Source organism: Lissotriton vulgaris, chromosome 5 (genome assembly GCF_964263255.1).
Source record: "Lissotriton vulgaris chromosome 5, aLisVul1.2, whole genome shotgun sequence".
In the NCBI taxonomy this organism is placed as follows: domain Eukaryota; kingdom Metazoa; phylum Chordata; class Amphibia; order Caudata; family Salamandridae; genus Lissotriton; species Lissotriton vulgaris.
In genome coordinates this window covers 82391436-82403910 of record NC_141693.1, presented here as the reverse complement: position 1 = coordinate 82403910, position 12475 = coordinate 82391436, and the positions used below count along the sequence as shown (strand labels likewise).

The following is a 12475-nucleotide window of genomic DNA, read 5'->3' as shown; positions in this document are numbered from 1 at the left end:
ATTTAAATTTCCATGTTTAGTCAACAAGAAAAGCAGGCAATGTTCAAAACAGCAGAGGACCAGTACTGGCTTCAGTCACAGAAGCCTTTGAAACCTCTTAGCAGAGGCTGCTGCCTTTAAACCAAATGGTTGATTATCTCTATTAGGACTTAGACCCCTTCGGGAAAACGAACATCAATTAGGGGAAAAGTATCCAAGACTGATGTTACAAGCTATTTCATTTGGCACTGAATCAGCAGGACAGAGAAATGTTCCTTTAGAGATCAATAATCTGATTAGCTAGCCATCATGTCATGATTACTGATGTACAACCTGCAGGTGAAACTGAGACTACTACAGAAATCACCTTTGTGGCACTCTTGGAGATGAGAGGAGTAGAAAAGCGAGGCATGGGTCCTGGTAATGGTGACCCCTAAAAGGAATTATCAAGCACCAATATTTACTCCTCCTTCATGTGTATGTGGAAGCATACATCTTGGAAATCCACATGCAGCTCTTGATCTTCCTGAATTTGGTCCAGGTTCAACATGTGGAGGGATTCCACTCATAAAGAATACATCAGATCCTGTGGGTTAAATACAAGCAGATGCCCTTTGTCATCCTGGGAATAATGAAGCATCTGGAGAAAGAACCCTGAACTTTCTTCTTTTCTGAAACAAAACATTTAGTACTCATGAAGAGAAGATTTTAGAACTTCTGCCATACCTCTGACAATGTCTTGCAATTTGGCTGGATATTATAGTTGATTCCTACATTCCTAGGAATCCAAAATAGGGAACATTAATCTATTAAACCCATAATGCTATACCTCCAATTTTGACTAAATAGGGAACTCATAATGCTGAAACTCCATATATAATAAAATATAGCAATTTTACTTTATTTTTAAACCAAAGGACTTGTGGGGAAATAGTAGGTAACCCATAAGTATATGTAGCCAATACATGGGTATAATTATCATGACCCAGAAGAACAGGAGAACCCAAATTAGGCTTATTAGGTACAATGTGCCACAATAATAAAAGAAGCTAAGAGGGGATAAAGGGGTAAGACGCGCGGGGACATAGGCACCAGGGGTGACATTGTCTTGACAAACAGAGTGTGAAGCACATACAAAACAAAGGAGAAGGTGGCCAAACGAACAGTCTGAGAAGGAAAGAACAAGATGGGGTTCAGGAAGGGCAAGTGGCTCTGACTTTGCACTGTTCATAAGCAAAAATCCCTCTTTCAACCTGAAATGTCAGTTGGATTCTAACGTACACTTTGAATGTCCTTGACGTACGATTGGAAGATTACCTGGAAGTTCTGAAGAAGGACTATGAATAGCCTTCTGTAGATGCTGAAGAGGAGACACGAGAGGGAACATATTTGAGGAATGTCACAAGTAACTGTGCAAGTAGACGATTCGACCAAACCAATTATGACATTTTGGCTGTGGCAGGTGATACATGATTTGATCCACTGCAGCATGTGCCTGGATATTTCAGTGCCTCTCGCCAACTGGAATCCAGAATCGGGGTCCTGGAGATGGCTGAGTGCAACATATAATTAAAGCTGGTGTGTCGCTTGTGTCTCCATACTTGGCGATAGTTCACAGAAGGTTAGAAAGAAGCTGTTACATTTGGGTCAACAAATGTTTTTTCCAGGAGAGGTGCATTTATAGTCCTTGTCAGAAGGCTGCAACCCATTCCTGTCAGGAGAAAGGTGCTTGGTAGACCAACTGTGTTTGTAGTCAGAGATGCATAACTCCTTCATGCCTCAAACAGGCGTGTGGGAGCGCATAGGTGAGATGGTTTACTGGAGACTTGTTTTGAGGGCCAAGTAAAACTATTGATGTTATGTTATGTTATGTTATGTTATGTTATGTTAAAATAAACTTATATAGCGCACAGCTACTCCAAAAGAGTGTCCCGGCGCTTTCCACAGGCGGCTCCGTGTGTAATAACATAACAAGAAAAAACTAATAAAGAAAGGAGAGAAAGAACCCAGCAAAGAAAACAATTAAGCATTAAAAAGCCAAGTCTTCAGGCTCTTCCTGAATTGAAGCAGATTAGAGGTACTGCGTAGCGCCAGTGGCAGAGAGTTCCACAACTGGGGGGCCTTAAAGCTGAAAGAACGGCCCCCAGTCCGCGCCTTCCGCACGCGTGGCACCACGGCAGTGAAAAGAGATTCGGACCGCAGTGAGCGGGCAGGACGATAGAAGGTCAATCTACGCCGTAGATACCCAGCCCCTGAGCCAAACAGGGCTTTGTGCATCAACGTAAGGGATTTGAACATAATCCGCTTACGGATAGGTAGCCAATGCAGCTTCTGCAGCAGCCCCGAGGCTCGTGACCGCCTATGCAGGCCAAAGATGGCCCGGGCAGCAGAGTTTTGTGCCACCTGAAGACGTTGGACCAGATAGTCCGGGAGGCCAAGAAAGAGGGCATTGGCATAGTCGAGCCGGGACCCGATAAGCGCCTGCACTGTAATCCGCCTATGCTCCGCAGAAAGCAGTGGAAGAAACTTGCGGAGCATCTTCAGAATGCCAAAGCAGGTTCCGGCCAGACCCATGATGTGCGCTCTCAGTGATAACTTATTATCCAATTTGACGCCAAGATTTTTAGCCACCTCGGATGATTGAGCAGGAGGGCTCATATCAGGTGGCCACCATTGCCGCCACTCAGGGTCGGTGACACAGCCGAAGAATAGGACCTCCGACTTACTGGAGTTAGCCTTCAAGTTGTTATGCTGAAACCAGTCGAATACCCTGCCCAAACAACCCCGGATACTCTCTCCATCAAATGGTTGGTCTTTACCACAGGTGAAGAGGAGTTGCGTGTCGTCGGCGTAGGACACGATCTGGGCCCCGTAAGCCTCCACCGCCGCCGCCAGGGGGGACATGAAGATGTTGAACAGTGATGGGCTCAACACCGAGCCCTGTGGAACCCCAACCCCCAGAGGCGGCATCTCGGCGGAGCTCTGAGAGACCCAGATCGTCTGGCGATGTCAGTTGCTGTCACTTCATAGTGTCCAGAAACCTACTCAACTCTGCAGGCTGCAAAGTGTTTGGTTTAAAATCTTATGACTTTGTGTTTTAGGATCAGAGTGTTCTGAAATTCTAAACACAATATCGTCTTTATTGCTACTTGAAAGTAGAACAGACGTGCTGACTGAAATGGCCTTTCTAAATTAATATAAGTTTTGAATGTTCCCTACTATTCTCCTTTTCTCTCCAAGACAGAGTTTCCCAAACTGTGGGCCACCAGGGGATTTCTGGTGGGTCGCTAAAGAGCAACAAGGAAAATGCTACCTACCAGTATGCATCTGTTCTTGGCATGTAGAGCTGCAGAGTTACACACTATGCATAGATGGCCACCTAGTGTTGGGCCCGGATGTTTGCAGTTTGTTTTGTTGTAGAAAAGTCTTTGGAAGTCACGGGATAGGTGACTCCTCTTTTGGATGATACAGTGCATGGGCATCGGCTCCATCCCCAGATTGTTTTTCGCCATTAGGGAAGTGATGGAGCTGTACAAGAGGTAGTGATGTCCATGTGATTTGTATCTAATTAAGATAATACTGGAACAGATAAAGGTGGGCGTGTGTAACTCTGCAGCTCTACATGCCAAGAACAGATACATACTGGTAAGTAGCATTTTCCGTTCGAGGCATATGAGCTGCAGATTACACACTATGCATAGATTGTATAGCAGTACCCACACTTAGCAGCGACCACCAGAATCTGTTGCAGTTGTTTGAAACAGTGTTTTTAGTACAGCCTGGCCCACAGTGGCTTGTTGTTTAGTTTGCACATCTACACAGTAATGCTTTGTGAATGCGTGCGGTGTAAGCCATGTAGCTGCTTTGCAGATATCATCTAGGGGAATGTTCCCTAAGACTGCCATTGAAGCCCCTATTTTCCTTGTAGAATGGGCTTTTGGAGGAATTGTTAATGTACGTTTGGCTTTGTGGTAACATATTTGTATGCATTTAACAACCCACCTAGCGATCCCTGATTTTGATATAGGGTTGCCTTTATGTGGCGGTGAAAAAGACACAAAAAGTGGTTTTGTTTTACGAAAAGTTTGTGTCCTTTCGATATAGTACAGTAATGCTCTTTTGACATCTAAGGTGTGTAGAGCTCTTTCTGCAACTGTTTGAGGCTGTGAGGAAAATACGGGCAGCTCAACTGATTGATTTAGATGGAACGGTGAAATTACTTTAGGAAGGAATTTAGGATTAGTACGAAGAACCACTTTGTTATGCATTTGCAGAAAAGAATGGTAAATGCCTGTAGTTCACTAACCCTTCTGAGAGAAGTAACTGCTACTAGGAAAGCTACTTTCCAGGTTAGGAATTGCAATTCCCATTTATGTAATGGTTCAAAGGGAGGTCTCATTAACCTTGTGAGAACAATGTTTAAGTTCCACACTGGTGCAGGTGGCGTGCTGGGAGGAATTATTCTTTTGAGTCCTTCCATGAGAGCTTTTATAGCTGGTACTCTAAAAAGAGATAGATGTCTATTTTGTAAGTATGCTGCCATGGTAGCAAGGTGTAGCCTGATAGACGTATAGGCTAAATTACACTTTTGAAGGTGTACTAGATATCCTATGATGTGTTTAATAGACACGTCTAAGGGATTTATTTGGTTATTTTTACAGTATACGGCAAAGCGTTTCCACTTAGCAGCATAACATGCTCTAGTAGTGGGACGTCTAGCTTCTTTGATAACGTTCATACATTCTGGAGGAGGGTTGAGGTAAGCAGCAAACTATTATGACCTCAGGAGCCAGATCGCTAGATTGAGCTGGGCTGGGTCCGGGTGTCTGATCTCTCAATGGTTCTGTGTTAATAGGCGTGGAGATAGGTTTAGTTTTTGGTGTGGTACTACAGACATCTGCAATAGCATGGTGTACCACGGTTGTCTGGCCCAAGTTGGAGCGACTAGAATGAGCGTCAGGGATGTTGTTGTAGTTTGCGTACCACTAACGGAATTAGTGGGAGAGGAGGAAAAGCGTACGCAAATAGTTTTGACCAGTTCATCCATATCACATTGCCTTTGGACAATGGGTGTGGGTATCTGGCGGCGAAGCTTGGGCATTTTGCGTTTTCGTGGGTGGCGAAGAGGTCTATCTGAGGTTGTCCACACATTGAAAGAACAGATGAAGAACTTGTGGATGAAGTTCCCACTTGTGGATCTGCTGTGTTTGTCGACTTAGCAGATCTGCCATAGTGTTTTGTACTCCTGGGACGTGTTGGGCTAAGAGGAAGATCTTTAGTGGTATAGCCCATCTCCATATCTGCTGCTAACTGAGAGAGCTGCAGAGAGTGTGTTCCCCCTTGTTTGTTTATGTAGTACATAGCTGTCATATTGTCTGTGCGGACTAAGACAGCTTTGCCTGACACTTGCATTTGAAATGCTTTTAGGGCTAAAAACACAGTGAGCAACTCCAAATGATTGATGTGGAGTAACTTCTGTTGCGGTGTCCACCTGCCTTGCATTGTGTGATGTAGTAGGTGAGCTCCCCAGCCGGAGAGCGATGCGTCCGTTGTCATGATATTTGAGGAACTGGCTCTAGAAACGGTTGCCCTTTGGAAAGGTTTTTGGTGTTCCACCATTGCAACGAACGAGGAGTCCGACCGTCTACCAACACTAGGTCTGTTAGCTGACCTTGAGCCTGCGTCCATTGGCGTGCTAGGCACTCTTGAAGTGGACGCATTTGCAGTCTTGCGTGAGGTACTACAAATATGCAAGATGCCATCATTCCTATGAGCTGCATGAACACTCCAGCTGGTAACAAGTGTTGCGGTTTGAATTTTGTTAGGAGAGTTTGTACACTTGTTATCTTGGCTGGAGAGGGATAAGCTAGTGTTAGTTGGGTGTTTATTGTAGCGCCGAGATACTGTTGTATGTGCGAGGGTTGCAGATGCGATTTGGTGTGATTTACTGTGAATCCCAAGTCGTGAAGAAGTTGAATAGTAGCGTGAGTGTGTTGTACACACTGGTTGTATGAGTTGGCTTTTATGAGCCAGTCGTCTAGATATGGGAAGACATGAATATGTTGTCTTCTTAAGTGTGCTGCTACTACTGCTAGGCATTTGGTAAACACCCTTGGCGCTGTTGTGACTCCGAATGGGAGCACTTTGAAATGGTAGTGCTGCCCGTCTAGCACATAGCCAAGATATTGTCTGTGTGCTGTGTGGATGGGGATATGGAAGTAGGCGTCCTTGAGATCTAGGGTGACCAGGAAGTCGTTTAGTACCAGAAGTGGAAGGACTTGTTGGTGTGACCATGTGAAAATGGTCCAACTGTATGTAAATGTTTAGAGGTCTGAGGTCTAGGATGGGTCTTAAAGAGCCGTCCTTCTTTGGTATTAGGAAATATAGGGAGTATACTCCTTTGTTTTTCTGATGCTCTGGAACTATTTCTATTGCATTGTTCTGCAGGAGGGATTTTACCTCCTGTCTGAGCAGTGTTAAATGTTCTTGTGACATTGGACGTTGATTGGGTGGTATGTTTGGAGGGGTGGATGTTAGTTCTAGACAGTAACCTGACTGAATTATTTGGAGCACCCACCTGTCTGATGTGATGTTTTCCCAGGCTGGCAGGTATTTTTGAAGTCTTCCCCCGACAGGAGTGGAATGGGACGGGGGAAGGGAGTCATTGGGCAGGGGTAGAGGCAGAGCGGGAGTTGTTAATTTTACCTCTGCCTTTGTTATCCTTACCCCTGTAACCACCCCTTTGGTAGCCCTTGCTGTAAGTGGACTGTGTAGGGGCTTTGTACGAGGTAGAATCTGTGTCCGAAGAGTATCCCCTGGTGGCACCTCAATAGGATGAGCGACAAAATGAACGTCTGGGATCCTGCGACTGCAGGGCTCCCATAGATTTGGCGATATCTGTATCCTTTTTCATTTTTTGAAGTGATACATCTACGTTAGGTCCGAATAGGTTTTGCTCATCAAAGGGTTGATTAAGAATGGCACTTTGTACTTCAGGTTTGGACCCTGATATGCGTAGCCAGGCATGTCTACGTAATAGGACGCTGGTGTTAACTGCCCTAGAGGCAGTATCTGCTGCATCCAGTGCACACTGAATAGAGGTGTTTGTAATGTTTTTCCCCTCTTGGATAAGTTCATTTGCTCTATCCTTGTACTTATAGGGAGGTGCCTCATTAATGATTCTAGTTCGTCATAATGTGCCCTGTCAGATCTGGCTAATAATGCCTGTGTATTGGAGATACGCCATATGTTTGCTGGTTGAGACGGTGTTCTTTTCCCTGATGCGTCAAGTAGCTTAGACTCTTTATCTGGTGTTGGAGCTTCACCTGATGTTTGTGAGTTTGCTCTCTTGCGTGCAATGGAAACTACAAGTGAGTCTAGTGGTACAGGACCTTTAATATATGCTGGGTCTGAGCGAGGGGCGAGGGTTAATGACCAGAGTTCTGACTGGGTCTTTGAAGACTTCAGGAGCATGCTTAATCACTCCTTTAAGCATTGGTAAAATGGATGAGGACCTTTGTACACTATCAAAGGTATCCATTAAGAAGTCTTCATCTACAGGGTCTGTATGCATGTCTACCCCATGATATTGCGCAGCTCTGTGAATTAATTGATTGAAACCCATAGTGTCTTCTGGTGGGGAAGGCCTTGAGGGGTATATGTCATCATGAGGGACATTTGGGACATCTGGGGTGTTATAATCATCCCACGGGTCAGGTGATCCTGTAGGAGTAGTAGGAGTAGCTGGATCAGGCATGTTATCCCCCATGTCATCAGAGCCATTATCCCTGTTGTCATCGTCTGGTATGATAGAGGATGCTGGGGAATGTTGTGGTATGGGAGGATGTGGTGATGGTACAGGTGAAAGAGAAGGGGAAGGCAGTCTTAAGGGAGAGGTAGCCATGTCCTTCTTCTTTGAATGCGGAGCTGGAGCTAGTGTGTCCAGTGGTTGCTTTTTTGAAGCCAAAATCAGCTGTCCAGTGATTGGATCTTTAGCTAGAGTCTTTTGAGAAGGTTTGGATAAAGTAAGTCCTCTGCAGGAGACCGGTCTTTTGGTGTGGAGGAAGGTTTTGGCACCGAAGCGGTTTGTTTTGGTTTTTTGGCAATCTCTTTAACCGGAGAAGCAGGAGTCTTTTTCGGCTCCGAAGCTTTTTACGGTTCCGAGGGTTTTTTCGGCTCCGGTAGGTTTTTTCAAAGCCGAAGCAGGTTTGCTTGGTTCCGACCTGGGTTTCAGTGCCGAAGGAGTAGTGGTATGTTCGGCGCCGATGGTCTGGATGTTGGCGTGGCCGGTGAAGTTGTCTTTTTCGGTGACGGTAAGTGTGCGCCGGCACCCTGCGAAGGCAGACTCGAGCCCGAGTCGCCTGAAGGCTTTATTAGCTTCTTAGCCGGGCCCGAAGGTGGGGCAGTAGAAGCAGTGTGTCGGTGTGCACCCGAGGGCGAGGATGTGACCGGGGCCTTCTTTGGGTGTGTCGAGGAAGGGTCAAAGTCGAAGGTCTTACTTCCAACCCGCTGGGCTGGAGTAATGTCCTCGACTTTGGAGTCTTCTGCCTCGGAATTGCTGTCAACGTCGTGTTGTCCTGGAACGTTGACGCCTTCCTTGAAGCTGTCGTCCGGAATCGAAGCTGAAGATCGAGCCATTGTTCGCCTCGCTCTTTGGTCCCAGATAGTCTTCTTGGAGGGGAAAGAGGCACAAGCAGAACAGTCTTTGGCCTCGTGCTCCGGGGAGAGGCAAAGGTTACACACTTCATGAAGGTCGGTGTGGGGAAACTTCGACCCACATTGAGGACACTTTTTAAATGGCGTCCTTTCTATGAGCTGGAGTTGAGGCCTAGTTAGGCCTGAAGGCAGTCGACGACGACCGGAATCGAAGTTTTCTGGAAAAGCGTTTGAAACGTAATTTCTGTAAGTTTGTGAGAATTGCGCGCCGAAGGAAATCAGTTCCAACACAGAGCGCTGGAAACACATCCGAGCCCGGTGGCGGAAAAAAACAATCTGGGGATGAGCCGATGCCCATGCGCAGTGTCATCCAAAGGAGGAGTCACCTATCCCGTGACTTCCAAAGACTTTTCCACAACAAAACAAACTGCAAACATCCGGGCCCAACACTAGGCGGCCATCTATGCATAGTGTGTAATCTGAAGCTCATATACCTCGAACATAATATGCCTTTACACAGAGGCAAATGTGGGGCTATGTCTTCTGACAAATTTCTGCTTTTTCTTTTAACATGGAGATTAGTGTTTACCTTTCCCTTCCTGACTGCAAACTGAGAAAAGCTTTTAAAGTGAACAATTTGATAATCTTTCTTAGGTAAATGGAGGATAAAATAAAAGGCAGTAGGATTACATTTTTTTGTTAATACAACATGTTTTAAATACATATAAATGAACTGTACACATTTCAGAATACGTCAGCAGTTAGAAAAGCAAATATTAAGCATATTTTTATTGTAATTATGAAGTCTAATGGAAACAAAGATTTTAATAGATTCAAATTAAGATACTTTTACTCTGTGATTAACAAATGATAAATATTTGCTGAAACCCGATTTCGACGCATTATCATTTGCGTGCTATATAATTTTTATCAGTAAAAGTGTAGGTCTGTGTAAATTTAGTGGCCATTTCAATGGAAAGTGTACGGTCTGTAAATGAAAAGTAATAATATAAATTTGAAAATTGCGCCTTTTAGTCAGAGACTTAAAGCATAACATAACTCTAATAGTCAAAACTTAGCATATAAGAGTCTCTTACATGAACAACAAACATCTGGAGAACACAATGTGTAAGCTAGGCTGGAAAGCACAGAGTGATTCTATTTCAAACAAAGGTTAACCTGAGATTCTGAACTCTGGCTGACTGAGAGGTGATTGTTATCTGGCTGACTGAGAGGTGATTGTTATCATTCCATTTGATACACCACAGTGTTTCTTCCACTTAAACTCTCACTAAAGAAACCAACATTGATAAAAAAAACTAACAGACAGGGAGAATGAGGTGCAGAGGAAGGGAAGAGAGAAAATGTGAGACACATAAAGAGACTCAGCCACACTGAGTAGGTAAGACTAAGCTTGAGATACAAAAAGACACACACAATGCTTAGTACGGCGTAAGCAGAAGCAGCATCACAACCTTCACTCACACTGGACAAGTGCAGCATTGTCACCAGCAGCACAAGCTCATGTCAAGCAAAGCATAGATACAAACCTGTCAGAAGCAATGCAGACTGTCCAAACATGCACTGCGCACTAGGTGCAAGCACCCCTCTCTGTAACAATCCCCTGCTAAGGTACTGCAACAAAGCAAGAAAACCCTCATGCACAGAACATTACAGCACAGTGAATAGTATGCCAAGCTGCCCGTTATTGAAGATTCTGGTGCATGTGCAACCGAGAGGAAGTCATCGGGGACAGTGGTACCAAAGCAGCAGACACCAGGGAAAGGGAATGGCAGAGAAAATGCTAGCAGGAAGATAACTGTGAAGCCAGTCTTTCCATGTATTCAAGGCGGGACTGGCCGTACCAGGCATTTCCCCGGGGGGCTAGAAAGTGGGGGACACTTTTGTAGCTTGTAGCAGTTTTAAAAGCACTGCAGAATTCCTTGTATATCCAACAGTTTTTAGGCAACAGTCAAAGCGCCAAGATAACTGGTGATTAATATTCCTGCTGTAAAGAGTTCGGATTTTTGTCTAGTGGCAGTTTTGACTCATTTATGGCAGCAGGGAGAGTTAACATGCCTGCTGCAAAGAGCGTGCAGCATGCAGATCACAGAACAGTATTTTATGTGCACAGCTCAGTGGTTTACCGCTTTTGTCACAGAGATCCTTTTATTACTGTGCAGTTCATAAGTTACAATCGTAATCTAGCTGAGAAAGTTATGTTTTTTTCCCAGTCTTTTATCCTAATTTTGCAAAAAAAAGGGTTTGTTGGCGTATAAATAAATCCTTATTAGTAAAGTCAACCCTAGCCACTGTGTTACATTTTGAATCCTGAATTTGTGCTTCCCCAGACCAAGCACACTTAAAAAATGTCTACGAACAAGGATGACATGCAAATCGTACACCTTGTAGTCATCTTTGTCTTATGTAACATTTTCTTTACACTAATTTATAGAGGATTCATTGTGTGTGTGATGTAAAATGCTCAGGCACCACACACTGGTAGGACAGTGCCATAAAACACATTAAATATATGTGAGAAGGGGCTATGGAGAAAGGAGCAGCACTGTTGGAGGGTGATAGTGAAGGAATCATTGAGGAACCCCAATAAAGATTGTTGTATCTTAGTGTACTGTAAGGTCATCATTTACCATGCTCAAAAAACTATATAATTGAACTTAATGAAAAATGTGTTGTAGAATGCATAATTTTTGGCATTTTTCCCCGAATTTTCTTTGGGGAGAACCCCTCCAAGCCCTGTTGTAGTGGTCAGGCTTGCTCACGGTGCACGGTTTGGGGGCTGGTCTGATAAACATTTACCAGGGCAGCTTTGGATTCCCAGTCCAGTGCTGCATGTATGCTTATTTCATATTTATTTATTTGGCAGTTCTCATCAAATGTACTCTGGTTACCATAGCAGGATGCTTCAGTGTATTAAGTGTTAAGCTGAATTGTATTCACTTAGCGAGATAGTATAACCTGAAAGCCAGAGCAGCTAAGAAGGAGGTCTACATAGATTAGCAACAAAAGCATCAGCGACGATGACCAGGAAGTGGGGTGGCAGAGAGCCGCTGTTGAGGACAGCATCAGACTACATCAGCGGGAAACAGAAGCAAGATCAGCATTTCTGACTGGGAGACGGCCTACACTGGGGATCACAATGGAATCCGCTCCTGTGAAGATTTCTGCCCTTAAAATTAACATTTACATGTATTGAATATCCTGCGACAAAAGGACTTGGAATCATATATGGCAGACAGAAATGTAGACAACTGGGAGGAGAGCCCTGAATAATAACAAGGCTCCCCCAAAGACTCATGGCAGCCTTCATTTAATCTTTCGGTTTTTCTCAGGTGGGGTGTCTGTTGTAGGAGGGTTAGTAAAAGTGATAGTCCCGAGAAGGTCAGATGGATATGGTAAACCGTTGAAAGACTATTATAACATAATCATGGGTGAAAAGTCTAATGATAACATTGTGGCTCCAATCAAAGACTGAATAACATTAACATTTTAAAAGAAAGCTATTTTTATGTCCTTTATGAAGTAGAAATGCATTACCTTGTGCTTGTACTGGTCACTTTGCTGTTTGAGGGTGTCATATTCAAGCTGTAAGGCATCCATTCTCTTTTCACAAGAAGAGGCTGTGATTTGAGCCTAAAACAATATTTAAAAACATTATTATTGTATGTAAAAGGTAAGATGCCAAACAATGTGATTACACTAGTGAGAAAGCTGCACTTGCTTTCAAGTTGCTCCATGTGATCGAATTAAAACTATCTACAGTGGGATGACTATTTGTCTCACTATAACGTTGTCCAAAAACAAACTGCTCTTTACGGTA

At 44.2% G+C, this 12475-nt stretch overlaps 1 protein-coding gene across 2 annotated transcripts in view; it reads right to left on the bottom strand.

Annotated features, from left to right (window-relative positions):
• The window catches only part of GOLGA1 (golgin A1), a 491231-nt gene that overhangs the window by 266826 nt on the left and 211930 nt on the right, over positions 1–12475 (bottom strand). For both annotated transcript variants that reach the window (XM_086920926.1, XM_086920927.1), the window contains one exon: positions 12193–12288. In XM_086920926.1, coding sequence (XP_086777052.1) covers positions 12193–12288 — 96 coding nt within the window. The remainder of the gene's footprint in view (positions 1–12192; positions 12289–12475) is intronic.